This window comes from Equus asinus, chromosome 10 (genome assembly GCF_041296235.1).
Source record: "Equus asinus isolate D_3611 breed Donkey chromosome 10, EquAss-T2T_v2, whole genome shotgun sequence".
NCBI classification, from domain to species: domain Eukaryota; kingdom Metazoa; phylum Chordata; class Mammalia; order Perissodactyla; family Equidae; genus Equus; species Equus asinus.
Window position 1 is genome coordinate 15,243,036 of NC_091799.1, and position 27,486 is coordinate 15,270,521.

Consider the following 27,486-nt stretch of genomic DNA (forward strand, 5'->3'; position numbering starts at 1 on the left):
AGACTCCAGGAGCCCTCAGTCCTATTTCCTTGCAGATCCCCTGGCATTCCTCTTCCAGAGTATTCCATTCAGACCACACAGCCACAGAGGAGGATGTCCCAGACTGTCACATGCACATCCTGCCTCTTGGGTGTAGCCATGATGGCCTGTGCTCCCTCATCCCAGACCCTGGACAGATGTGCGTGAAGATGTGCACAGAAGGCCCGGATAGCGGGCAGTGTACTGAGCTCTCCATGGGCTTTAGCTCCTTGACCTCATAGAACCAACATTCTTGTGAAGTCGTGCTGTCATCCTCATTGTACAGATGAGGAAGCTAAGGCTCAGAGTATCAAAGGCTTCCAGCTGGGAGGCCCAAAGGAGGGGAGATCAAGCAGTCCCTGGGGTGGGACATGAGGGCCTCCAGACTTGTATCCCTTGGGTCACAGGGCCCTAGACATTCTTGCTCACCTCTCCACCAGGGTATCACCCCACTCTCCCTAGGTGGGGCCCATGACCCGGGATGACCTCAGGAGGGGCACAAGAGCCCAGCCCAGATAGGGGCTATTAATACCCAGACGGCTGTGTCAGCATCTTGGTCTGGCCAGAGCTGCCAGCATGTTCTGAGGGCCACAGTGGGCTCCACACTGGGGAAGGCCATGGAGTCGGATTGGCCTCTGGCCCAGGAGTGGTTAAGAATGGGCTCTGGAGTGGGACAGCCCCACGTTCAAACTCTGGCTCAGCCACCTCTAGCTGAGTGACTGCAGGCAAGTCCTGCCTGCCCTCTGACCTCTGTTTCCCCCCAGAGGGCTGGTGAGAAGACAGTGTGAAGGGCACAGACCGAGACCTGCTCCTCCCCCTGTAAGGGGGGTTACCATGTTCACATTCTCAGGCAGCAGAGAAGCAAGCCCCGTCCCTTTAGGAGCACCTACCACAGGCCACACGGTCTCCCTTCTCAAGAGCCTGAGAGTGCATTCATTCATTGAATCAATGCTTTCGTTGATCTCTTCCTGCAGCCTAGTTGGAGAGATAGGATACACACCCACGAAATAACTAGCCAGTTTATAAAACAGTATAATTTTACCAATAGCTTTATTTTTTCTTACTGCCAAAGTGTTACATGCTTACTGCAATAAATTCGATAAATACGGATGATATAGGCCTAATGCTACTGCCCAGAGACCACCACTGTCAACCCGCGAGCTGTCAGGGTGCAAAGGGATGCTCAGTTGTTTCAGTTCCACTTATCAAAATATTTTACAACAACCCAGTATTAAATAATCAGGAACAATATATATTAAACAAACTGTATCTATATATATTGTATAAATATACAAATATGCATTTAAAAATATGGTCACATTATACACGCTTTAAAAAAACAACCAATCCTGGGGTCCAGCCCCGTGGCCGAGTGGTTAAGTTCACGCACTCTGCTTCGGCAGCCCAGGGTTTCACGGGTTTGGATCCTGGGCGTGGACATGGCACCACTTGACAGGCCATGCTGAGGCGGCATCCCACATAGCAGAACTAGCAGGACCTACTATGTACTGGGGGGCTTTGGAGAGAAGAAGAAAAAAGAAAGATTGGCAACAGATATAAGCTCGGGGCCAACCTTAAAAAAAAAATAACCCATGCTTCTCACTTATTATAAACCTGGCCATGTTTCCATGACAACCCATCATTTTTTGATGGTTCCTTGGCACTTTGTCATGTGGATGGGCCATGCTTTATATAAGCCATTCCCCATTGCTGGATATGTAGATTGTTCCTCTTCTGTGACTATTCAAAACTATTCTGCCACGGCCATCCTTGCATATACACCCCATGCACTAAAGCACAATATAAATAAGGGGTTAAAGTGGCAAGTGCCGAATAAAACAGTGTGCTCGGGGGCACCCCCATGAGATCTGATGGGCCAACCTGAGCGGCTTACTGCAGCACCCAGGCCTGGGGGAGCCTGATGGGATCAAAGATACTTCAGGGCAAGTCCACCCACCCTTTTCCCACGTTAGAGATGAGGAAGAGCAGGCCCAGAGTGTGACATCACCTGTGAGGCCACGCAGCTGGTCAGGGCCAGATCTGGGACATGGGCCGGCTGGTCCCTGTAACTCTGAGCCTGTGGGCTGTCTTCCTGGCCATGTGTCCCACAGCTTCTCTGTTCCCTGCCTGGTTGGCCTCCTATGTCACTCACTCACTCACTTGCCCATTCCTGGAACACTTCTTGAGGCCTGCTGTGTGCTAGGCCTCATGCAAGGACCAGTGGGAAGGGCAAGGATGACTCTGAGCTGGCCCCATGCCCGCAGACCACCTCGCCGCCCCTGCACCATTGCCCCACCTGGCCTTATCCACGTAACCTTCCTGTTCCAGCTCTGTCCATCGCCGAGAGAGGGGCGGGGTGCCAAGTGAAGTCACTTGTCGGGACCCACAGCTGCTAAGAGGCAGACCAGGATTCAGATTGCAGTCTCAGCCAGAAGTCCTTGGCCCTAAACACTTGGGTACTCGGCCTCCCTCTTATTGAGATCAAGAGAGGTTTTCTGGCAGCTTCGTGGGATCTAGAGCAGTCTGTGCACGTAGACACTTGCTATTTGTTGTCTTTAAATCTTTAAGATAGATTTACTACTAATATTAATAAGCATATTTCTCATTAACTTGTTCTTAACACTTGCTCTGCCAGACTCAGAGCAAAGCGCACGTCCCTGCGTCTCCATGTTAACCGGTCACAGCAGCTTCATAGGCAGGCTTTCCGTCTACACACACATGAGAACACTGAAGTCAAGGTGAAGGAATTCCATCCGGGCCGTCGAGGGAGCCAGCGGGGCCCCTGGATTGAAACAACAGCCCGATACTCCTTTCCTCTTCTGCTCTTTTCCTTTTTTCCTTCAGCCTGTATCCTTTCTAACACGCCACACTGTGTATGTGTTCCTGGCCTGTGTCCTTCTAGCAGTGTCAGCCCACAGGGCCGGGACTCTTGTCTATTCGCTGGCTTATGGGACCAGGTGCCTCGGCCGTGCCTGGCACATAGAAGGCACTCAATAAATAGCTATTGAATGAATAAATGACTGATTCCTGAGCCTGGCCTCTAATCTACCGCAAACCTCGCTATCAAAGACCCGGCCAAGAGGAGGCCGGTTATTCGAGATAATGACCCCAGAAGGGAAGGGGAGGAGAGTGGGTGCGGAGCTCCGCTCTGGGGCGGCAGCTGCGGATACGCACAGCTGGAGGGGAGAGGAGGGAGGGGGAGCGGCGGGGTCCCCCGCCAGGAATGGGAGGGAGCCCCGAGGAAAGTGTCTTCCATCCCCGCCTCCCCCCGCAGGCGCTCCCGCCCCTGACGGCTTTCTCGGTTCGCACGTCCAAGGCCGCTCCCGGGTTATTTCAGTCGGGAAACCTGATCCGCCGCCGGGTTTATTTTAGCACCTTGGAGAACTCCCAGTGCCGCACCCGATCCCCGGCCGCGCCCGGCCTGCGACGCCGCCTCGGTGCTCCCCGGGCGGCGGGCGGCGGGGCGCGGGCCTGGCCGGAGCAGCCTCCGGGGGCGGCGGCGCGTCCCCCCGCGTCGGAGGGATCCTCAGCCCCGCCGGTGCCCGGGCCGGGTCTGTGGGCGCTGCAGCTCCCGCCGCCTGGCCTCGGGGCGCCGCCGAGCTCAGCTCCTGCTCTGGGGGGACAGCTGTGCGTTGGAGAGGCCGTCCGGGGAGGAGAAGGCGTTTTGCGCTCAGAACTGGAGCTCTGGAGGCTCCGATGGGGCGGCCGGGCCAGGGGGGCAGAGAGAGCAGGCGGCGGGAGGCGACGGGGCCCAGTAGGGACCGCCCTTGTGGGAGGCTGGGAGAAGCAGCCCGTCCCCCCGTCCTTAGGGACCTCGATTCCGCCATCGGAATCTGCATCCCGCGGGGACCTTAGATACCATACCCCGCCCCTCCCTGAAAGAACACCCAACACACCCACAGGCACAGACACAGACATGCACACTCTCACGTGCACACACTCAAATATACCCACTCACACCCACAAATGTGTTCATGCACACTCACCACCACACACGCACCCTCAGATCCACATCCTCTCACCCTCACCCATAGACACACACGCTCATAGAGATCTCCACAGACATACATGCAGACACACACCATCACGCACACTCACACCGACACACACGCACAGTACCGGAACACGCTCTGACACATCCTTATGCATTCACACACTCTCACAGAGACCCTCACACAAAGCACACACCGTCATACACAATATGCACACGCTCATCTACACCCACATCTCTTACGGTCACTCACACCATCACCCACCCCATACACGTACCCCCATGGACACAGACACACAGCATACACTCATGGGCATATACACTTACTTTTGGACCGACCTCACACATAGTTACACACAACTGCCACATATACCCTCACACACAGAGACACACAAACTCACACCGTCACACATTCACTCACACACTCTAACCTGTGACATGCTCACTCACACACACCATCACACTCCCCCCCCGGAACACGCCTCCTCCGCCCTCTCCTCCCCAGGCTCGATACTGGACACGCACACACCAAAGGGACTTCCTTGTACGCGCCCTGATTTATAGCAATCGATACATACTCGTAACCGTTCTGAGTATGAATTGTACCTATTTATTATTTATGTTAATTAATACCTCCACCGATCATTCCTGGAGTTATCTCCTGACATCGCTCTGGCGCACTGCATTCTCCAGTGTTTCCTGAGTACTCAGCCCAGCACAGCTGCCCAGTCAATACTGGGGAAGGAACACATGCATGTGTGGGTGATGGGGAGGCCAGCTGAGAAGTCCCAAGCCCTGCACAGCCTGGGAGAAACGTGGTTCTGACCCTGTGGCCAGGGTTACAAGAAGACCTGAGCTTCCAGATTTGTGGCCGCCCCAGTGCCCTGAGCCACACAACCATTCCCAACAACAGACCACTGCCCCTCAATGGAGAGTGACGTCGTCACTCATCTGGGGGTTATGAGACCTGGGTACCAGTCCCAGAGTCCTCCTTGGATGACCTCGCTAGGCCTGTGTTCCCCATCTGCAGGGGAGGCTGTGGGGCCAGCCCTCTCCAAGGTCCCGTCTGCGCTAACCTGGCCGGGCTGAGCCTGCTCCCTGCAGAAGCGAGGCGCATCAGTGACGCCAGGGGGGCCCTGCAGCCTCCTTGCCTCTTGCTGCCCGCCCCCCGCCCCCGCCCCCAAGCCACCGCCTAGCTCTCCGGCCCTGCCCACCCAACTCCCAGGTGGACATTCCAAGCCTCACCCATTGGCTTCCAGTCTGGTCCCAAACAGTTTCGGAGAGAACCCCGTCTCCCGGGGCAACAGAATTCCAGCATTAACATTTCCATCTGCAGAACAAGGCTTCTCCCTTCGGTGAAATGCCTTTGCGGTCTCATGATAACCACACCCGTGGAGGCCGAGAGCTCTTGGAGGACTAGCTGCAGCCTTGAGATGCAGGTTGGTCCATGAGGGGGAAGAAGCCTGAATACTGTCTCCACTGGCCTCTGAAAACAAGGTCCCTTCAACTGCAGGGAATGCTGGTGAGAGCACTTGCTGCCACAAATCACCAGCCTCCGGGGCTCAGAGCCAGGCTGCCGGGTTCAACCCACACTCCCTCTTCCCCAGGCCTCAGTGTCATCTGTAGAATGGGGTCGTCATAGGATCCAGCTCAGGGGTCACTGTGGAGGGCCGAGAAGATGACGTGTGCGAAGGCCCTGCCTCACAGGGATGCTCAGTGAGGAGAAGCTGCATCCGCTCTTTCCGCAGACCTGGGAGGGCTCTCGACTCGTTTGGGGCTGCGTGTTAAAACCCTGGTGCATGGGGTCATGTTGTTTCTACTCTGATTTGTTGTGTGTCTGCGTTTTCAGGACCTCTCTGGGCCATGTGCGGGGAGTTGAGGGACCTTGTTCTCCCACTGACAACACTTTGAGCTTCCAAGTTGTCATACTGAGGATTCACCGTCTCCAGGCGGGGGTTGGGGCTGACCCTTCCACTGTCCCCATCACTGGTGATGTCACAGCAGAGGAGTCTGCGGAGACCGAGTTCTGGAGGAGGGAGGGGTCTGGGGGGCAGTGTGTGTCCCTGTGGTGTTGGGCATGTCAAACAGCCGCCCCTTTCCTCTGTTTGGCAGATGCCAGCACTTCACACTCATGTGGACGCATCGTGGGCCTTCTACATATGCTGAGACAGCTGTGGGTCTGTGCCCAACACCCACAGGGCTCCAGAAAATGCTGAGCAGGAAGAAGGGCTGCGTGGGGAGGCAGGAGGGCAGAGGGGCCTGAGAGCTGGGCAGGCAGCCAGAGCCCTGAAGACTCGTCAGGAGCTGGGACGGAATGCACGCGTGAGCCGAGCCCAGGCAGACCCTCCATCGGTCAGGGCTGGCCCTGGGGGAGCCAGTTCCCAGCTCAGGGGCCGGCAAGCAGGCCCACGGACGCTGCCTGGGCCTCCTCCTGCAGACCAGCCCTCCAACTAGCCCGAGACAAAACACTGGAGAGGGGTGAGGCAGAAGGGGAGGCAGCTCTGGGGCCGAGGTTAGGGAGGGGCGTCTTCCCACCCTGCAGGCACCTGAGCACGGCTTCTGCTAGGACTTACCAGAGACAGGGCTTTCTAGTGTCAGGTCCGTCCCGGCTCCGAGGGGCTGGCCCAGCTAGCCAGGGTGGCGGCCTGGAGGAGGAGCCGAGTGTGGGCTTTGGGTTTGCCTGATCTCTCCCACCCCTCTCTCTCCCTGACCCCTGGGTCTCTCTGTACAGCCCACCTCCCGCGGTCAAGGTGAAGGGTAAAGGAGACAGCGTTCGCTCAGGCAGCGCCAGACACACAGCAGGTGCTTCAGCATTACTGTCACAAACCCAGGCAAAGCCCAGGGCTGAGGCGAGTAACATCACTTCCAACGGGCACGGAGGCGATCCATCCCCAGCAGCTTGGCCACTGAGTGAGGCAGGTTAGGGCCCTGGCTCCTGTTCTTTTCACATCAAATGAGAAAGATGTGCAGCTTGGCACATGTTTGTGGCACACCCACATCCTTGTTGCCAGGATGGCATCCCTGCCCTTCAGGAGCATCCTGGTCAATGGGGTCTGCTCTGGTCCAGGCAGTGGGGGTGACAGGGGTTGGGAGACGAGATGGATACCCTAAAAGTTAATATCTTACCTATATATAAACTGAATAGCCTAATAATTACCTGATGGCAAAGGAGGTGTGGAAGGCCATAGTGAATCCCAGGAGGGCACAATACTTTGGGGGGGTCATGAGTTCACGCCAGGGAGAGGCTACAGTGGGTTAAGAGGCCAGGGAAGCCTTCTTCCTGGAAATGGAAATTCACATGGGGTGGGTAGGAGACCTGTGCTGTCTAGGGTTGTACCATGGGGCAGTAAACAGGTCATGGGGGCCACCCCGCCTTGGTCTCAGTCAGTGGGACTAGAAATAAGCTGCCTACTAGCTGGACTCGAAAGGGACGAGTCCTTGCTAGGCTGGGTGCAGGGCCATGGCAGCGAGCGGGGTGAGGGCAGGGCTGTGGCTGGGGACAAGGCAGTGACCACTTCCTGCCTGTGGCCTGAGCTGATGCTGGTATGAGATGGATCACTTGGCCAGGCTGATCATCGCTCAAAGAGACCTCCGAGTGGCCAGTCCCTCCCCCTCCAGCCCTTGTCCTCACTGGCTCACAGGATGCTCTGGCTTGGGGGTGGCCAGAACCATCTGTCCTGTGCGGGGCTGTGGGCACCTTTGGAAGTCAGAGTTAAGGGGGGAGGGCATGGCTGTCCTGTGGCTGCCAGGTTTTCTCATGTCACAAACCACTCAGGCTTTCCCTGGGGTGTAGTTGCAAGGTGGGGGTAGGGCCACTGGCTGCTTAGAGAGGTTCCCAGCCATCACCCTGCAGTCAGGGTCAAACCCCTTTTGAATCTCTGAACTCAGACCACCAGGGTCCCAGTCTCAGCTGGGACACCTGCCAGGCTGGGGCCTTGGGGCAAGTCTTTGAGTCTCCCAGCTTTGGATTCCTGCTCTGTGAAATACACATAACAGACCTCCTACACAAGGTGGCTGATGGTGGATGAAACGATGAGCTTGTATCTCGCTGGTCACATTCGGGGCCCAACAGGCCTGACCACTTATCGGGGTACCCAGAGGCCCAGTTCGGAGGGAGCAACACAGGGACCTGTCCCCCCAAACTTCTCTCCCCCACCCCCACCTTCCCAGTCCTGGTATCTCCCAGCGCCCCTGCACTGTTTCCACCAAGCCACCACCCCACCGCGGCCAGAAGTACCATGGCAGAGCGTGCTCTGAGCTCGGGAAAGCCTGCTGAGTTCAAAGGGCACGAGGAGCAGCCCACCTGGACCCGAGACAGAAGCCGAACTACACTACCCAGAATTCCCGAGGCTAGCTACAAAGGAAATGTCGTTTGTGCAAGGAGAGGCTCAGCTCCCCAGCAGCTGCAGAGAGAGGGGACAGAGAGGGGGGAGAGGGGGAGAGGATTACCAGGGGGAGGGCGGGCTGTGTGCGGGGAGCGAGGGTGGAGAGCAGGGCCGGCTGCGAGGAGGAGGCGGCGCCCGCCCGCCCGCCGCCGCCGCCTGCAGACCTGCAGCCCCGCGGGGCCGGCGAGCGGGCGGCGGTCCCTGCGCGCTGCGCTCCGGCTGGCGGCTGCGGGCGGACGCGGGGCCAGGCCGGCGCAGGGGCTGAGTTTCTGCAAAGTTTGACCTGGTTGCCTTTCCGATGCCGCAGCAGAGCGAGGAGGCGCGGGGCGCGCCAGGCGGCTGCGGCGCGGCGGCGGGGCTGAGGGCGACAGCACGCTCACAATGATCATAAAATAAAGGAGACGCGCGGGGTGGGGGCGAGAGAGCCCCGAGCCTCACCCCTTCGCCCCCAGCCACCCCCCAGCAGTCCTGAGCTAGGAGGAGGTGGAGGCTGGGGGCGCCCGCGCCGGCCTCAGACCCTAGTAGAGCCAAAGGACACTACCCGGGGAAGGGAGTGGGGGCGCCCCGAGGACGTGCCCGCGGCAGGGTCAGGGACGTCCGGAGGGCGGCGGCCGGGGCACGCAGAGCGGCCCGAGGGGCAGGTGAGTCGGTGGCGCCGCCCGGGTGGGGGCGTGCGCGCCAAAGTTGCCCGGCCGCGGCGAGCGCGCCCGACGCGCGGGGACCTGGGGGCCGCTAGGGACTGGCGGAGGGGGGACCGAGGCGCCCGACGCGGCGGGGCTGGGGTCGGGGGATCCCGGCCCCGGAAGGGGCGCGAGCCCGATCACACCGGCCTGCGGGGTGGCACTGCGCCCCCAGGGGGCCGGAGGGACCCGGCTGGGGAAGGGGCGCCGGCGCCGGCGGCGAGGCGGTGGGGGCAGTGCTAGGGCCGGCAAGTCCACGTGGCCCACTGCAGTGCCAGCCGGTCGCCCCCCCACCCCGCCCCAGGGCCGGGAGGGTGTCAGCGGAGATGTCACGGGCGGCGATTATTCGCTGGTGCGCGCGGTCGTGCGGCCGCCACTGACGGGGCGGGCGGGGGGACCCGCCGCCTCTGGGGAGACCGCCCAGAGCTGCGCCGTCAGCTCCGCAGCCCGCGCTGGGCGCACACGCGTCGCCGCCCCGCGCGCCCCCCGCAGCAAAGTTCGGCTCAACTTTGCGGCGGGCCTTGACGCTCTGTCTCTTCCACCTCCCACCAGGTCCTCGGCGGCCGCTCCGGGGCCCCGCGCGGCGGCGGGCGGCGACAGCGACAGCGGCGAGGGGACGCGGCGCGTCCACGTGGGGGCGTTAGCCCGCGCCCGCGAGGGGACGCCGACGGGGACCCGCGCTGCGCCGCGCGCCTCGGGGACACAGCGGGCGGCCCGAGCCCGGCGCTCGCCTCCTGGAAGCCGCGGGTCGGCGCTCGCCCCCCAGGGCGCCGGGACCTCCGCGCTCGAACAGAAACTGCTCTTCCATTGATTCGCCCGGACGGGCAGCGGCCGGTGCGCGTGTCCCGAGCGCGTGCGGAAGGCAGAGGGGCAGGAAGTCGGTCTTCTGCGGCGAGGGGGGCGGCACCGCGCAGGGGACGGAGCCTCCCTCACTTATGTGTCTGCCGCCCTGCGCCGCCGACACCCGAAGACTTCAGGGAGCGTCTCGGAGCCGCGTTCCCCGCGTGTGAGGCACGGAGGGGCTGGATGTCCAGCAACATGATTATCCATTAACTTCCGAACTTTTCTTTTTAACCCAAAGAATATCGGTGATTTTTGTCCACTGCTAGCAGCAGAAGAGAGAACCCAGGGCTCTTGAAATGCAGCAAAATCCTTATTTATAAACAGGCCGAGGTCGTGATATGCACGGCCGCTCTGCTCGCTGAATTTTCTATCCTATGGATATCGGTCTTGAGCTTTGAGATTGCAGAGCGGTCCTGTCTGCACTGGGTCCCGCGGCCTCCATCCTTTCAATGCCCAGTTTTCTCTGGGACTGCTGGCCTTCTCTGGAGATCAGAGCGGTACTGTGTGCCATGGGCTGTATTCAGAGCATCGGGGGCAAAGGCAGAGTCTTCCGGGAAGGTATCACGGTGATGGACGTGAAGGCCTCCATTGACCCCATCCCCACCAGCATCGACGAGTCCTCCAGCGTGGTGCTGCGCTACCGGACACCCCACTTCCGTGCCTCGGCTCAGGTGGTCTTGCCCCCGATCCCCAAGAAGGAGACCTGGGTGGTCGGCTGGATCCAGGCGTGCAGTCACATGGAGTTCTACAACCAGTATGGGGACCAGGGCATGTGAGTACTGCTCCGGGGCAAGCTCTGGGGGGCTGCTGGAGGTGGGGAGCTTGGAGGCCTGGGGCTGGAGGTTGGGGGGGTTAGAGAGGGGCCTCCCCAGGGCCAGAGGGAAGCTTTATGGGTGTATGGAAGTGGCCTCTGAGTCTTCTTTGGCCAGGTAACCTCCTAGAGGGTTTGCCTATTGGTTCAGATTGGGGTCCCAGTTCTAGGGCCTTCCCTGCCACTCTCCCTGGCCCCTGGGCTTCCTGTGTCCTTCCCTGTAAGATGCCGAGAAAGCAGAGGAACAGTCCACTGGGTGCCTCTTTGTCAAAGCAAGTGTGCCATCCTGGGTCACCAGAGCGGCCCGGCTGGGCCCCCCAGGCCTGGGCCTCCGTGAGCACACGTGGTGGATCCTCAGGGAAGGGGAACACAGCCCCGGCAGCCTCCGGCGTAATTCGTATGGTGCTTTGCGTGGGGCCTGAGTGTGTCTCTCCTTGGGGGAACGCTTTGCTGTTCCGAACAGTGTTTTGTTTGGGAGCACGGCTAGTTTTAGAAACCAGGTTTGCTTTTCCGTGTACAGTTTTCTCTCTGGGGCAGAAGGCCACTCTATGTAGACAGCAAGTGTTAGTGTCCAGGAGGCTCCGGCGGGGCCCTAACAGCTGAGAGGAGCCCGCTGGCCTCTGCTCTCCAGCCTGGTCTCCAGAATGTTCCCAGGATAACGTAGGTCTCGGTAAGGGACACGGGGGTCCTGGGTCTTCTTTTCTGGCGTGTTCCCTGATCCCTGAGATGGTCATCCCATGTGTGGAAAGCAGCGTGGACAGAAGGGAGAGGGCCTTCACTGGAAGGGCCACCCTGAGATGGGGCGATGAACATAACTGCGTCCGAGCACGAGACGCTTCTGAGAGAGCGAGGCAGGCCCTGAGAGCAGCGCCCCCCGGGCCCCGTGACTGGCCGTGGACACTGTCCCAGAGGCCGTCTCTCAGTGTCCACCATGTGCAGCGTCACTTGTGGGGTCTACGAGTGTGGGACAGGGAGGGGAATGTCCCCAGAAGGAGGTGGGACTTTTCACCAATTTTAGAACATCCCAGGCCACCTGAAATTAGAGAAGTGGCGAGGAGATGGATGGTGGCGGGACACCAAATCTCGTGGCGTCTCCACTGAACGACTCTAAAGTCAGAAGGGAAACAGGAGGATCCTGGTAAAACTTACAGCTAACCCGGATGGGCCCAGAGAGGTGCACGTGGGGCCTGTCTGGACACTGGTCGGCTCCCTTCTGTCAACCTGATTCCTGTGCCCAAACCCTTTAATTCTCAAACGTGGGGCTATTAATCCAGGCCGCAGGCTGAATTTCCATTCCAAGAAGGGAAACGTGATTCGTAGTTATTTGGTGTGGACCTTTCCTAAGAAGCCTTAAGCCCGAAACCTTCTCGAGCTTTGCAAGGCATCCGAGATGACTGGCAAGACACGTGGGTTTCTCTAGGGCTTTTAGGCTAAGCCTGTTTTCTTCCCTAGGTGGGTAGGAAACAGAAGGTCCTTCTGAACTTGGAAAGACACGAGCGCCAAGGGCAAGGAAGTTGGGGAGAATGAAAGGGACCGAGTTCTGATGCGGTGGACGTGCTGTGCAGGTGGGAGGGAACAGGCCTGGCTCGGGGCCTCAGCTTCCCCATCTGTACACAGGGCTCTGCAGAGTCTTCAAGGCCTTGTGCTCCCTTAAGGCTCTGAGAACATTCAGGCACTATTGTTGGAGGCGGGCCTGAGTCAGAGACCCCAGCTGACCTTTCTCTTTCTGTGCCAGTCCTTGGTTCCTGGTTCGAGGAACCCAGTGCACATCTAGACTGCGGTCAAGCAGACCTGGGCAGGAGTCCAGCCACTGCTGCTTTCCAGGGTGTGACCTTAGCCACTCTGACCGTCGGTCTCCTCATCTGCAAATTAGGGCCAGTCATAGTCCTTGCCCCATGGCTTACTGCAAGAATTACAGAGATGGCATTTGCCAGCAGTCAGCCCACGGTAAATGCTCAATGCAAGCAGCTATCACCTTAATGTTGTTTCCGTGACTGTTATCCTCAGATGGGGAGTGAGTGATGGTATCTGTAATGAGTTGAGAATTGTGGCTGAAACTACAGAATTGGGACAGATGTAAATTACTCCTTGTATTGGATTTTCTCCCCAGCCCAGGTCTTCCTCTTTTACACGGGGCCCGCTCCTTGACTTTTAAAAATTTTAAATTGTGTAAGTCCTAAATAATTTGAGTTTTCAAGGGTTGAAGGCCGTTTTCCGTGCTGCTCATTCACTTCCCCCCTGCTGGGGAACCTCTTTCAGGGTGGGGCCCTCTGTGTCCCGCACGGCTCATTCTCCTGTGTCCACTGGGTCCATAATCCCAGCTGGGACAGGACCCGCCCCAGACAAAGGGCAGAGTTTGAGGCCCCCTGGGAGGGGCAGTGTGGGGTCGTCGTCAATGGGCTCAGGTCCCGGGGTCAGAATGCCCGGCCAGCGGTGGCTCTGGGGCCTTGGCGAGTCACCCCTCGGAGGTTCGCTTTTGTCATCTGTCAACGGGGATAAGGATGGAACTCCCCGTAGGCTGCTGTGAGGATGCGGTGAGAGGACAGGTGGAGGTGACAGCCCTGTGGCTGAAACGTTGAGCTGGAAGCTGCTTGACTTCTTGTTAATCAACAAATCGTGTTGAGAAACTGACTTAGCGACTAGCACGGCTCCTCCGGCCTACAGGCAGGGCTCTGTGCTCAGCCGTGCCCCTTGAGAGAAAGCCCGGACGGCGGCTCCTTCGTGAGTGTAAATGGAAGCATTTAGATGTGAGGGAAAAGGCTCTTCCCAGCTTCCCTACCCTAAACTCCCCTTTGTCATATTTTTAAGCCCCATGACATGAAAGAAGGTGGGGAGTGGGCTGGTGGGACTGACCAGAGACCTCAAGCTGCCCAGAACTGTCCCCCAGCTTCGCCCCGACGGGGGGGCTGTAGGCTCCTGTGCATTGTAGGATGTTGGCGGCATCCCTGGTCTCTCCTCGCTCAATGCAGTAGCCCCCACTCTGTTGTGACAACCACAAATGTCCCCAGTCCTTGCCCGATGTCCCTGCGAGGGGTGCCAAGTCACCCCTGGTTGAGAACCACTGGACTGGACCCAGACAATTCGAATCATTAAAAGGAAACCCACACACTGGGCTTTAGTGGCCAGGGGAGGGGGACAGCCAGGTGACAAAGTTAGGTCAGGGCTTCCATTCTTTCCAAACGGGCTTGTATTAAAAATATTAATTCCAAATACTCAACTGAAACCCGTAATACCCCCAAACATTATCCCCGCTTGGAATTAATCTCTAATCCAGAACTTTCTAGAATGACATTCTGGCTTTGAAATATTTGAAGTGGAGCAATAACACGCCACCCCAGGAACCCCCGCCTCTCTCAGGCGAGAGCTGGAAAATGCCGAGCTTCTCGGTGCCAGCTCGAGAGGATTCTATATGGTTTTGGGCCCAACCCACATTGCCTTAAGAGCCATCCCCCCCGAAACTGTTGGAGACACCTGCCTCCACAGCCCCGTCCCCCGCAATCCCTCAACTGCCACCTGTCAGCTGGCACAGTCTGCTAAGTGACAAGTCCCAATTTCTCGCCTGTGTGGGAGCCGCTTCACGTCGTCCCTGGGTTGCCCTTCTCTGGAGCCCCCAGGGAGCCTGGCCCACGGCCAAGGCCAGTTTCTGGCTCAGGGTTCCGCCAAGGGGAGATTTGGGGGTCAGGAGGACAGCAGCCTGGGAGAGAGGGTCTCTGGGTGGACGGCGCCATCTCCCTGCACCCTGTCCAGCAGGGTGTGGACGCCGGCTCCGCCACACCCTAGTGCTGCGACCTGGGGCCGGTCCAGTCTCTTAGCCTTTCTAGGTCTCACTGTTCCCATCTCTGCAGTGGGGAGCACAGCCCTGCCCTCCCAGGGTGGTTGTGAGGATTAAATGAGATAATGCAGCGCCTGGTGCCTCCTGTGCCCTCGATATCGGGTAGCTGGCAATGTCGTAACTACTGCCGGTTCCGTTAGTAATTCCGCAAGGCCGGCAGCGGCCCCGCATGAAGACCGCTGTACTGGAGGTGTCCTCCTGGGTCGGCTTGCACTTGCCCGCCGACAGCACGAGAGCCTTGGGCCGTGAGCCCAGGGAGGGTTCCAGCCAGAACGCGCGGTGACGTCTGTCGCAGGATTACGAGGCTGGCGGGAAGGGGCTGGCAGGGGTGGGGAAGCTGAGGCCCCGGCCAAGACACGCTGGGGCTGTGCGGGTGCTCCCGAGCTCCCCGGCTCCCTGTCCGTTCTCCACTGCCCGTCTCCCCGGGACCTCACGAGGTCCTCACTTTATGAGGAGGAAACCTCCTCAGGGACTGAAGCCACCTGCCCAAGGAGGCTTGCTCTGCTTCAGCGGGTCTGGGGACGGGCAGGGAGGAGCGGCCCTGGGGACCACGTGGCCTCTTCCTGCAGCCGGGCCTGAGCCGAGGGCCCTACGCAGAACAATTGAGGACGATGCTTCCTCTCTGGACCGGAAGGCGTCCTCCCCCATCTGCTGGGCTCTGGCGGAGGGGAGGGCGGCGTGGGTGGGAGAGGGAAGTCCTTGTTTCCAGGCTTTGGGGTGGGAGGAAGTTGTGGGGGGGGGCTGCCCGGCCCCAAAGACCTCCCCCTGGACCAGCCCCAGCCAAGTGATCGTCCCAACCCTCACCTTCCCAGTGCCAGAAACAAAAGCTGACTGCTCGAGGAGACGTGCGAGGTGGCACCGACAGCTGTGGCCATCCGGGAAATAACGAATTAAACGGAGATGCTTGTATTTTGGCTGATCGGCTCTGTGTAAAAATGAGAAAGATCAGTAATGCCCAGTGTTGGGGAGGGGGGACGTGGACAGCCTCACACGCTGTTGGCGGGGGTACGATTTAAGCAGCTTCTGGAAGGCGAGTTCGGCTCTGTTACAAATACAGGCGCTCTTCCCCTCCATCATTCTACCTGAGAGTCCCTCTTAGAGACTTGGCACCGGCCTGGGGCCTGGCACACAGTAGGCACACAAAAGGGAATCTGCTGAACCAGCGAGTTGACACGCACGTGCCCAGAAGCAGCAGGACGGGAGGGTACGTGCGTGAGGACAGTCACTCTGCCCCGCTCATAAGTGCAAAGAGCCAAGCACAGCTCAGATGCCCGCCCGCTGGGGGCGGGGGAGCGGGGGTGAACCGCGGTCAACAGCGCAGAACACGTGAGGCTGCTCCAGCCCGTGCCTCGAGCCAGCCCGTGCCTCGAGCCGGAGATGCTCCCACCTGGTAACACGATCAGAGATGTTACTTTCAAAACAAGTTGTAAAATATGTAGGGTAGGAACCCATTTTTGTTGAAAACACTGAAAATGGGAACACGCCGTCTGTGTACGTGCAGAGAGAAAGGTCTAGAAGGATGTTTACCAAAGTGTAATGTGGTGAGTCCCTCGGCGAGGTAGGGGGAGGCACAGAAGAGACGGTTTTCGTTTCTCACTTTATACTTCTCCATGGCTTCCTTTTTTTGAAAAAAAAGAAAAAAAAAACAACAGAAAGCACAGCTTTTATAACTAAAAACTAAAATTAGCCAGGCACTGTCGGCCCCTTGCCCGGGTGTTAGGCCCTGGGGCTGTGGGCTGGGTGAGGAGGAAGCAGCAGTGGGGGGCGCCGCCGGCCCCGGAAGGAGTGGGTGTGTTGTCTGGGGGAACAGCGGCAGCAGCTGGCAGGGAGGGGCACCTCCAGCCTGTCCTTTGAGAGAGCGCACCTGCTGACCCATCTGATGGGCAGGGGCTGGCCTGGTGGGCGGCTGCACCGGGCGGGGTCAGGAAACCAGGATCCTAGTCTGGTTTGGGAGGGGGCACTTGGGCTTCAGTTTCTGTAAAATTGCAAAATTTTACAGAATTTGAACTTCTTGCAAATTGTACAAAACGGTAAAATCTGTGAGCTTGGGGCCCAGGTGAGAGAATTCCTTGGGACCTTGGGACCAGCGCCGGGCAGAGGAGCCCCTGCCCCAGCCCTCTTGCCCTCGAGCCTCAAATCCTGGTCTGTAAATGTGTTTCTCCGAGGGCCTGAGGGCGCCACTTGTGGGACACGAAATAATATTTAGGTGAATTCATTTCAGCTTAAGGGTAATTTTAATTTAAAGCAACATATTTATTCTAAAGCATATTAGAAAAAAGTTTGTATACCTAGTACTTCCAACTTGTTATTTCAAAGGTGTTTCTTAGGAAAAACTAAACACAGTAGAGGTTTGAAAAAAGTGATTAATTTTAAGGAATAAAATGAAGTGAATAATAATATAGCAGCTGTGTAGACAGGACCCAACGAAGACAGAGACTTCAGTTTAGGAACTTTGTTCTGAGACCAGGTGACGGGGGCCGTCGGCTCTGGGGTCCAGGACTCCAGTGCAGCCAGAGCGCCGACTCTCACCCCTCCGGGAGGGAGCCCGGCCCAGCCTCGCCACCCCTGCCCGGCACGGACCAGGGCTCTTCCTGAAGCGGTGAGAAGGGTGTCTCCCGGGGGGTGTCCAGGTCACAGAAGGGGCAGGTCCCACCCCTCCCCTCCCGGGCACATTCCAGGGCTCTGAGCGTCCCTGGGTCCTTCACTCTCCGCCGTGGGGCCTCCACGCTGGGCCAGCTCCTGGCTGGTGGCTGGGCCTGGAGCCACAGGGCGACCCTCCCCAACCCCCGTGGGTGCCCCTCAGGGCAGCCTCAACCCCTTCTCCGACCTCCAGGGGAGGCCTTCCTGGAACCCCATCCCACTCCCACTCTCTGTCAGTTGTGCTGCTTGGAGCCTGTGTGCGTGTGTGTGTGGGTTGGGTGAGGGTCTGTTGGGGGCCAGTAGTAAGAGCTCACTTAGGCCACAGGTCCTGGCCCAGTGGCTTCCCGTCGTGTGACCTTGGGCCAGGCCTCTGTGGTCTCCAAGTGCCCTCTGTAACACGTGCCCCCAGGCCCCGGACCCCGGGTAGCTGAGGAGAGCCCTGGGCAGATGGACGGACCGACGGTGCCTGGCATGTCCAGTGTGCTCAGGGAACGTGACTGCTGTCGCCGGCGTTGCTGTGGGGACGACCCCAGCTGGGAGTGGCTGTTCTAGCTGCCGCTGCTCCAGGTGAGAAGGCACATAAGCAGAGGCGGCTTTGGGTACCTGGAACTCATTCCTCAGACCCCCGTGTGAGGCTCAGGCCCCGAGGGGAGACTGGCAGGTGCCCACAGTCGCTGATCCAGGCCACCACCGTTTATCGTGCCTGATTCTAGGCCAGGCACCGGGGTAAATCCTGGAGGTCTGGCCCCTGCCCTTTCGAGATCGTCAGCAAATGATGGCAGGATTATTTAATCACCCCTGGGCGTGTGCCAGGAAGCAGCAGGACAAGGACTGGGTGGCATCGAACACAGGGAGCACCTGGCCTTGTGTGACGGGTCAGGGCAGCTTCCCTGGGGGCTCCAGAGCTGAGCCGTGAGGACCACAGGCTAGGACAGGAGGAGGGGGACTGCTCCTGGCAGAAGGCCCTGAGACGGAGGAACACGGCCTGTTAGAGGAACTGAGAATGGCTGATGGGCCTGGAGCCTGGGGAGGGCGTGTGTGTGCAGGCAGGGTCCTGGCTTCATCTGCATCCGGCTTTAAGTGCCCTGGGGAGTCATGGCAGGTTTAACAGAATTGGAGGGAGGAACAGCATAATCAGATTTGTGTTTTTTAAAATACCACTCAGGCTTCTGGGAGGAGAACATTGCAGGAGGCAGAGTGGAGGCTGGGAGACCTGGGAGAAGTGAGGGGTCCTGGCCAGGAGGAAAGCAAAGAAGGGGGGACAGTCTTGAGGTGAGAGGGGGAGTCAGGGATGGTGCTGGGTGCCCGGAGGACACAGGGCCCTCTGCCATCTCTGCTGACCAGGGCAGTACCTCTGTCCATCTCTTTCACAGCTTTGTGGCCAGTGTTAATGGCAGGTGCTCTGCAAATGTCAATAGCAGGTGCTCTGCAAACACCTGTTGAGTGGACGATGGATGGGGACTGCAGTAAGAACAGGGCCGCTGAGGGAGGCTGAGGAGTCCATTTCAGACATGATGTGAGGGGGCCCAAGAAAGCATTCTGAGGTCCAGCTTCAAGCCTGGACTTTGCTGTCCTTTGGGTTCCCCCCACTAGAAGGACAAGGGCAGGGGTGTGACAGGTGGCCCATGGAAGTGGGGCGACTCCCTGGGCGTTTGGACTGTGCGGTCACACTGGGGCCTGCTCTCAGACAGGCCCCTCACGTGGTTCAAGGCTCTGCTGTCGCCACGTTGAAATTCTTAAGTCTTGAACGAGAGGCCTCAGGGTTCACTGCACTGGGTCCCACAGACTGCATAGCTGGTCTTACCCTGAAGACCAGGGCAGACACAGGGCGAGGACACGAGGGAGACCAATGTGAGGATGGACACAGCGCACCCTGGGGTCTGGAGAGAAGGTGACTGGGGGCAGGCGGGATCAGGCTCTGTGAACTCAGGGTGCAAACAGGCGTGTTTGCACTTATTCACAAGATCCCGCACTCCGCATAGACCGGGCGGTTGAGCACTTGTGTGCAGGCATGGTGCTGGGCGCCTTGCGGACACCTTTTGGTGGGCAGCACATCAGAGCCAGGATTGTCCCCGCCGTGCAAAGAGGGAGAAGGCTCAGTCCTGGCTATCCCCTCGAGCCCCGAGCAGAGAGCTGAGGGACCGCCTGGGAGCCCCAGGTCACTGCAGAGCAAACGGGAGATACTGGAGGAGGCGGCAAGTGGGGCGAGTCCGTCCCGTTCAGAGCGTGTATCGTCTGAAAGCTGCATGAGTCAAAAAGGCTCGGGTCAGATGGGGCTGGCAAATCCGTTACGTTCGAGGCGCACCTCACACTGCTGACACCTCCCTCGAATGGTGTCTGGAAGTTTCCACGTCCTGTGTACCAGGTCAGATACACAGATGGTCCCCAACTTATGACGGTTTGACTTACGATTTTCCGACTTTACGATGGTGCGAAAGCCGCACGCATAAGTGGAAACCGCACTTGGAATTCTGAACGGAGCTTGTCCCCGGCCGCCCGATGCGGTCCGACCCCCTCGTGATGCTGGGCAGCAGCGGCCGCAGCGCAAGGTCGGCCTGGCGATCCCGAGGGTGAACGGCTGACACACGCCCCCACACGCTGCACCCACACAGACTTCTGCTCGTCACTTTCAGCACAGTATTCAGTACGTTACAAGAGACGGTCACCACTGTGGCACAAACAGGCTTCGTGTAGGTGATTTTGCCCAGCTGTGGGCTCATGTGAGTGTTCTGAGCACATTTAAGGGAGGCGAGGCTGAGCGAGGATGTTTGGGAGGTGAGGCGGATTAAATGCATTTTCGATTTAGGATGTTTTCCACTTAGTATGGGTTTACCGGGACGTGACCCCATCAAAGTCGAGGAATAGCTGTATTGACGCATTTAATCGCCACAAAAACCCTGCTTAAAGGTGGGTAGGATTGGTCACAGTTAACTGATGAGAAGACGGAGGCACAGAGATTTGTAACCTAATTGGAGTTAGTGGCCAGACTGAGACGAGATTCAGGGCTGGGCTGTGTCCCCCAGAGGCTGTGCCCTCAGCCACTCGCCCTCCCACCTCCTCTTCTGGGAGAGGGACCGCGGGGGCCAGAGCCAGCCTGTGCTGGCCTGTGATGGTTTGAAAACAGACACCCTTGGCCCTGGTTCTGAGTAATACCCCACATGAGACACGGCCGTCTGCCAGCTCATGAGGATCGTCACCTGTCTGTGACTGAGCCAGGGCTCGCGCGTTTGGGGGCTGGGGGAGGAAAGGGACGGAAGCTGGGGGTCAGAGGCCGAGAGAGAGAGGCCATTCAGGTGCCAAGCCCCCTCCCAGAATGAGCCAGCTCTCAGGAAGTGAGAGGGGGCCAAGGAGGAGCAAAGTTCCTCTTGCAAGTTTACTTTCTGCCTTAAAAAAAAAACTTTTGCAAGCAAGTGTAACCAGTGCGAGAGGATGGGGGGTGGGGGGTGCCTCCTGAAACAGGCGGCTGAGGACAGGAGGGGCCAAGGCCCCGGCTTCTCAGAAATTCAGGACAGGGCCCCTGACCCCTTCTCCGGTCCGTGGCGCCCCCCATGCGGGGAGCCGAATCAGCAGGCTCAGACCGTTACCCACCCCGTGGCCGGGTGGGTCTGGAAGGGCCCCGCGGTCTCAGGGACTCCTGGGCACTTGAGAAACGCGAGGTCGTGGGGGCTGCTGCCCCAGTTCTCCCGGAGCCTGACCAGCTCGGGGCCCCGGGGCAGGAGGTGGCCTGCTAGGCAGGTGTTGCCCTATTTTGTGACCTTTTCAATGCAATAAACAGAAAACAGAAACGCAATAAACAGAAAAATTAGCAACAGCACGTTCCAAAGCATTCCTCTTATAGTGGCCCCAATTTTGCTGACGGCTGACCTTAAACCATGCATTGCAGTAGAGGAATGCCTTTTTTTATTGTGATGAGATACACGTAAAATTTACCGTTTTAACCATTTTTAAGTTCAGTGGCATTAAGTACATTCACACTGCTGTGCATCCGTCCCCAGAACCTTCTCATCTTCCCCAACTGAGGTTTCATCCGCATTAAACACTCGCTCCCCCCCCCAGCCCCTGGCCCCCACCATCCCACTTTCTGTCTCCATGAACTTGACTTCTCCAGGGACCCTCTAAGTGGAATCATCCAGTATTTCTCCTTGTGGATCTGGCTTATTTCACTTATCGTAGTGTCCTCGCGGTTCATCCACGGTGTCTCGAGTGCCAGAATTTCCTTCCTTTTTAAGGCAATCATGCTCCATGCGGATGTACCACATTTTGTTTCTCCAGTCACTTGTCCACGGACTCTCGGGCTGCTTCCGCCTTTTGGCCATCGTGAATACCGCTGCTATGAACAGGAACGCATTTTGTAAAGCAGTATATCCTGGCCCCCCCCCCCCCCCCCCCACCGCGGGCGTGTGCAGGTGTGCAGAATTCTGGGTGCCGAGTGTCCTGAGCTTCGGCATCAGGTGCCCAGGTGGAATCAGTGCTGGATAAAGTCAGGCCACCTGGGGCTCAGGCTCCGCTCCTTGGCCGAGTCACCTTGGGAAAAGCCCCCACCCCAGCTTCACTTGCTTTCTCCGTCCAGGCGGGTGGACATGATTGTCGATGAGCCTCTAAGGGCTGCCCAGGCGCTGCTGTGTCCCTCGCCACACGGGAGAGTGTGTCCTCAGAGTAACCTGGGATGGACTGTGTCCTCTTCTGTCTGAGAGTTATTATTACAGCATCAATAGTGATGGCACCGGTGATGGCAGCTAGTGGTTACTGGCATCCGCTTTGTGCCCTTCCTGGCTCTCACGTTCCTGCCTGCATCCTCCTGTAACCCCTCGAGAGAGGTATATGATGAGCCTGGGGTCCAGGGAGGGCTGGGACCTTGCCCAGGGTCTCATGCCAGTGAGGGGGTGGCTGAGACTCGCAGCACTGCCAGTGGGTCCCCGAGTCCGAGCTCTGGACAGCCCGGTCACCTGCTCCTGCCCCTGGAAGGCTGAGCCTGCTGGGCCTCCAGCAGGGGAAAGCGAAGCGCGGGCTCGCAGGACAGCCCTGCAGGCATCGCACAGCTGGCCCCGGGGCTGGGCCTGAACGTGGGGTTTTGAGATGGGGCTGGTTAGGCTTCTTGGTTCCACTGCTTCAAAGACAGGGGTCAGCCAGGCAGGAGTAATTCCGCCTGCTTCCTCTTCTAGGCGGGCACGAGCAGAAAGAATGGGGGAGGATGGGCGGAGGGGAGGAAAGGGCATCTCATGCCTGGAAGCCCCCCTGGTCCTGGCTGTGGCCCCAGGTGGCGGTCTAGGGAGCCAGGCCCCCAGGTGGTGAAGGAGACATGGGGTGGTGAGGGGCCAGACCCGGAGCAGAGGACCCTGGCTCCTACTCCCCTTGCCCCAGGGCGGGGAGGGAGAGGCTGGAGCCCTGCCTTTCGTGGGCAAGGACACTGAAGCTCAGAGAGGGCAGGCATCTGCCCCAGGCCACATGCTGGTCAATGGAGGGGCTGGGAATCATTCTCAGATGTGCTGACCCCACACCCTCTGGGCCCTCAAGCCTCCCGTCAGCCCCTGAAGTGAGAGAAAGCAACTCATTGCCACCCGGTGGTGAGGGGGGCATGTGGGCCAGAGAGGCTGGGCTGACCTGAGTGCCCATCCAGACCCACCCTGATGAGCTGTGTGGCCCGGAAGAGTTGCCCCACCTCAGCCCCAAGGTCAGAGGGCTGCGTGTGGCTCTCCTGCCAGCTGCTGGGCCACACGGGGTAGGGGACGCAGCACATGTCAGGGCTCCCCATTACTGTTTACCACCACCAGCCCCCTCCATGTGACACATCTGCTCATGGGCACCCAGCTGGGATGCAGCCCCGTCTACCACGGTTTCAGGGGGGAGACTGAATTGAGATGAGGCGAGAAAACAGGATGTGGTTTCTGACGGGGGCTATGTCTGGGGGAGCCCCAGTTCACCTGACATGATGTTGGGTGTCTGTTTACTGTCTGGTCGCCCTGGAGGTTAAGTCTTATGGACACAAGGGACACAGAAAAGCCTTGTGGGTGGCTGACGGAGTAAACTATCCTTCCGGTCCTCAGGTCCAGCTGGGAGCTCCCCGACCTCCAGGAAGGCAAGATTGAGGCCATCAGCGACTCAGACGGGGTGAACTACCCCTGGTACGGCAACACCACGGAGACGTGCACCGTCATGGGCCCCACCAAGAGAGACTCCAAGTTCATCATCAGTATGAACGACAACTTTTACCCCAGCGTCACGTGGGCCGTGCCCGTCAGCGAAAGCAACGTGGCCAGACTGACCAACATCTACCGGAACCAGAGCTTCACCACGTGGCTGGTGGCCAGCAACACCACGACAAACGACATGATCGTTCTGCACACGCTGCACTGGCACATGCAGCTTAGCATCGAGGTGAACCCGATGCGGCCCCTGGGCCAGCGTGCCAGGCTGCGGGAGCCTGTCACCCAGGACCAGCCCAAAATCCTGAGCAAGAACGAGCCGATCCCGCCCAACGCCCTGGTCAAGCCCAATGCCAACGACGCTCAGGTCCTCATGTGGCGGCCCAAGTACGGGCTGCCGCTGGTGGTGATCCCGCCCAAGCACTGGTGACGGCCAGGGCGCCCCGCTAGGTTAGACTCAAATAATAATTCTGCTCCAACAAAACCCACGCGGACTCTCAGTCATTCAGCGAAACACAACCACTCTACCTGCTGTGCGAATGCCCCCCGGGAGGGCCTCCCCGCCCCTCCGAGGACCCTGCTTCTTGGCGGGGAGGGGGAGACCCAGCCAGGACAGACCAGCCCCACGTGCGCCCTTCAGTGTCACCTTGGGTCTCCCTCCCTCTCCTTTCTCACAATTTCAGCCATTCTCTTGCAACAGACTCCCCGAAACAACTGCTTTTTCAGTTCTTTTTTTTTAAACGCCTCTCTAGGAGGTTCAAGGGAGGGGGGGAAGGAGGAGCTGACGCTGAGGCTGGTCCGAGCGCCGTCGTCGCTGGTTTGTGACTGTCGGGCCGCCCCGCGGCAGCTCTCTCTCGTCCTCTGTCATGCGGCCTTATGCAGACTTGCTTTGCCAAACTTTTGCCTTAAGCTGAATTTAAAGGAAAAAAAACCCACAGCAGACAAAGAAAGCAGGATCTCTTTTCTACTGGACTTTTCATCTCCGCTGGAGGTGAGGGAGGGGGCTGGGTCAGGGGTGAGAGGAAGGTGCCTTGGAGCCCCTTCTCCCCGGTGTCTTGGGTGTGGGGCAGGGGTACAGATTTAGACCTAAAACCAGCTGCTTACTCCTTATTTCAGCAGAAACGGAACCACAGACTCTGCCTCAAGAGCCCCTTCTCTCAGCCCAGGCAGAATCCCCGCCCCTGCAGAGAAGGCAGGGCTGTGAGCTCTGTGGCCGCTTCTCTCCTCTCTCGCAGCCTTCACTTGCCTTGGGTGGGCCCAGGAGAGAGGGAGGGGCCTGTGAGGTGGAGGTTGAGCCCAGGGAACTTTCTGCCTCAGTCCTCAGCACCCATCCGCAGGTGGGTCTGCCCGCACAGCTCAGTGCGCGGCTTTTCCTTGTCCGCCCACACTGGTCCCAGACACGCAGCCACCTTCACCCAGTTTTGGTTCAAAGGTAAGAAAGGCATGCACTTCCTTCCTGGCTCCTTCTCAGGGGACATGCTCCCAGGTGCTCTGGGGGCTTCAGATGGGCTCACAGCACTGGAGGAGGGGGAGCTGTGAAGGGGGCCCCCACGGACAGGCGTTCCTGGATCTGGGGAGCCTGGGGGGGCAGAGGGCAGGCTCTCCCCTGCTGCTTATCCTCAAGTGAGTCAACCAGGGCCCAGGGCTGGGGCATCAGTGGGCCCATGGATGGCAGGCATTGGAGCCACCCTGGAGGCTGGTCTGGCAGCATGGCTGGTCCTCAAGGGCCACCCTCCCTCGGCTCCTGGAGCCCTCGAATTGGTCCCCAGCGTCGCCGAGCTTTCTTAGCAATGTCTGCCCTGAAGGCTGCTCGCCTGAGCTGTGGGGGGCACCCACTGGAGCCCCCTTCCTCCAGGCTTGCCAAACCCACAGCTATATCACCCAGGGCCCGCATTCAAACGAATCATCATCAAGCACAGAAAACTGTCAGAAAAGAAAAATAATCCATTTCTGCTGTAGATGAGCCACTGGTAGGAGTCCCCGTGACAACGTGGGAGGGCTGGGGTCACCTAAGCCTCGCTCTAGTCCTTCATCCACATGACACTGTATTTACTCAGGGGTGCTTAACGTCCACTGCCGCTCCGAGCCCGGCTCCCGACGGGAGGCGCGCAGCTGTCCTGGAATGACTGGACTGGAAGCAGCTTTGCCTTGCCGGCCGCTGGCGTGGTGCTTGGGGAACACCGCTGTCAGGCCCAGGAACCCCCTGGAAGCTGCCGGTTCCCCGTGGTGTGTACAGACACCCTGCCACCCAGAGAGGCCAAGTGAGGGGAATGGTGTGTCCCTGCCCCAACCTCTGGGGGCGGGCCTGGGAGGGAGCAGGGTGACAGTGTCCAGCTTCCGGGGACAGGACCTGGCCTCCTGAGGAATGGTCCTTCTCTGCACTCAGGTCTTTCTTGCACTAAAAAGGAGAAAGGGCCCTGCACGAGGGGTCAGGAAGCCGGAGTTGTGGTTTGGGGCTGGGTCACTGCTCAGGGGTTCTTACTGGGGTAGGGGGTGGGCACAGGAAAGAACAGGGAGGGGTGAACTGAGCTGTCTTGGGGCAGAGTCCCCAAGACCCACACTTCCTGAGTGAGCGAGCCCGCATGGCAGGGGCACAGTGCCGTGCACTTGGAGGGCAGCGATGCTGCTCTGGCTGCCTTGCCCGGCCCACCGCATGCCTGGGCCCCAGCTCCCCGCGCTCCCTGGCTCCTCCTACCCGCCTACCTCCTTGCCCCTTTCTCTCTGTCCCACCACCCCGGCCTTTCTGGAGACAGGGCTGGGGAGGCCCTGGAGAGGCTGCAGGCCCAGCCAAGGATGCTCGGCCTAGCTTGGGTCTGGTCCCTCGGCCTCCTCCCTTGTGTCAGGAGCACAGACCCCAGGCATCTCGCCTGGGACCCCGATCCCTCTGGTGTCCCCCTTCCCTGGCGTGGACACACTCCTCCAGCAATAAGGACCTTCGTGGTCGTGGAGAGTACTGTGAAAACAAACCAATGCATTTACCAGGAGGCACAAGACTCTTGAAGAAAATGTAAAATGAACCTTTTTTTAAAACAAATATTCACAAAGAGAAATAAAAAGTAATTTTAAAGTAGGCCTGGCTAGGATCTGGATGTTTCTGAAGTGGCGGTTCATTTTGGGGTCGACAGCTCTGTATTTCTGGCCACAGGAGTGAACGTATTTGAGGGGTGGGTATTCGGCTGGAGCCTGGAGGTTCTGGGGCTAAGGGCCTAGGAAGAGCCCGGGAGGAGGCTGGCCACAGCCCTGGGACCTTAGTGCCCACTGCAAGGACCCTTGGCTGCTGCCGCGTGTGGAGGAGGAGCCAGGACATGGGAGGCAGCGTGGCTTTTTGGCAAAGAGTCAAAACCCATATGACAAGGGGGATTAGTGTGTAGATTGGACCTGCATCCCTGTCTTCACATGGAGACGCAGCTGCTAGGACAAGGTCAGTCTAGAACATGGCCCTGTGCCCTGCCCGCGGTCAGAGCTGAGCAAAGGGGGCTGCAGGGGTCAGAGCACCAGAGTAAACACTTTCTTCTCAGAGCTTTGTTAGGAGAAGACGGGAGGTGGGGGAGCCCCGAGGTCCTGGAGTGGGTGGGGGCGTTGAAGGTGGACCATGGGTTCAAGGCCATATGCATGAGTTTGGGCAGGATGCCGAGCCCCTCTGAGCCCCCCTTACCTTGTATGGAAAATGCGGGTTCTCTGAGCAGCTGCCTCCTAGCTGAGGCGGTGAGGACACATGGGTCTACCCAGCTCCTGGGTGTTAACTCACTGAATCCTCACAACACCGGGTGTTCTCATGAGCCCATTTCACAGATGAGTACATTGAGGGGGAGCAGAGGTTGAGACGCTGCCCAAGGCCATGCACCTGGGGGGAGGCAGAGCCAGGATGCGAGCCGCAGGTCAAACCCTCAGCATGCGTGCTCGCCCTCGGCAAGTCGCTGCGGAACGTCTGTTCGGTGCTCAATAAGTGTCAGTTCTTATTCTGAAGAAGGCCCCACGCCTTCGCTCCCTCCATCCTGGGTTCCGGGGCAGGAAATGCCTTCTGCCCCCCACAGGAAGTTTTTGTGTGGTCACTTCTCCCACTGCCCACAGTGAGCCAGGCTCATTCCCTTGGAGGAGGGGCTGCTGGGTCAGCTGCAGGCCACAGGCTCGTCGCCTGGGTGG

At 59.0% G+C, this 27,486-nt stretch overlaps 1 protein-coding gene across 1 annotated transcript; it reads left to right on the forward strand.

Annotated features, from left to right (window-relative positions):
- The first annotated feature begins 8,576 nt into the window (after window positions 1-8,576).
- On the forward strand, window positions 8,577-26,413 carry FAM78A (family with sequence similarity 78 member A). The gene is made up of 3 exons (XM_014863445.3): window positions 8,577-9,035; window positions 9,627-10,689; window positions 23,245-26,413. The coding sequence occupies exons 2-3, from the start codon at window positions 10,367-10,369 to the stop codon at window positions 23,771-23,773; spliced, it is 852 nt and encodes a 283-aa protein (XP_014718931.1). The 5' UTR covers window positions 8,577-9,035; window positions 9,627-10,366; the 3' UTR covers window positions 23,774-26,413.
- Window positions 26,414-27,486: the final 1,073 nt, after the last annotated feature.

Coding starts and splice junctions, on each gene's coding strand:
- FAM78A (XM_014863445.3), top strand. CDS start 10,367: ATGCCCAGTTTTCTCTGGGACTGCTGGCCTTCTCTGGAGATCAGAGCG. Junction 10,690..23,244: donor CAGTATGGGGACCAGGGCAT/GTGAGTACTGCT, acceptor TCCGGTCCTCAG/GTCCAGCTGGGAGCTCCCCG.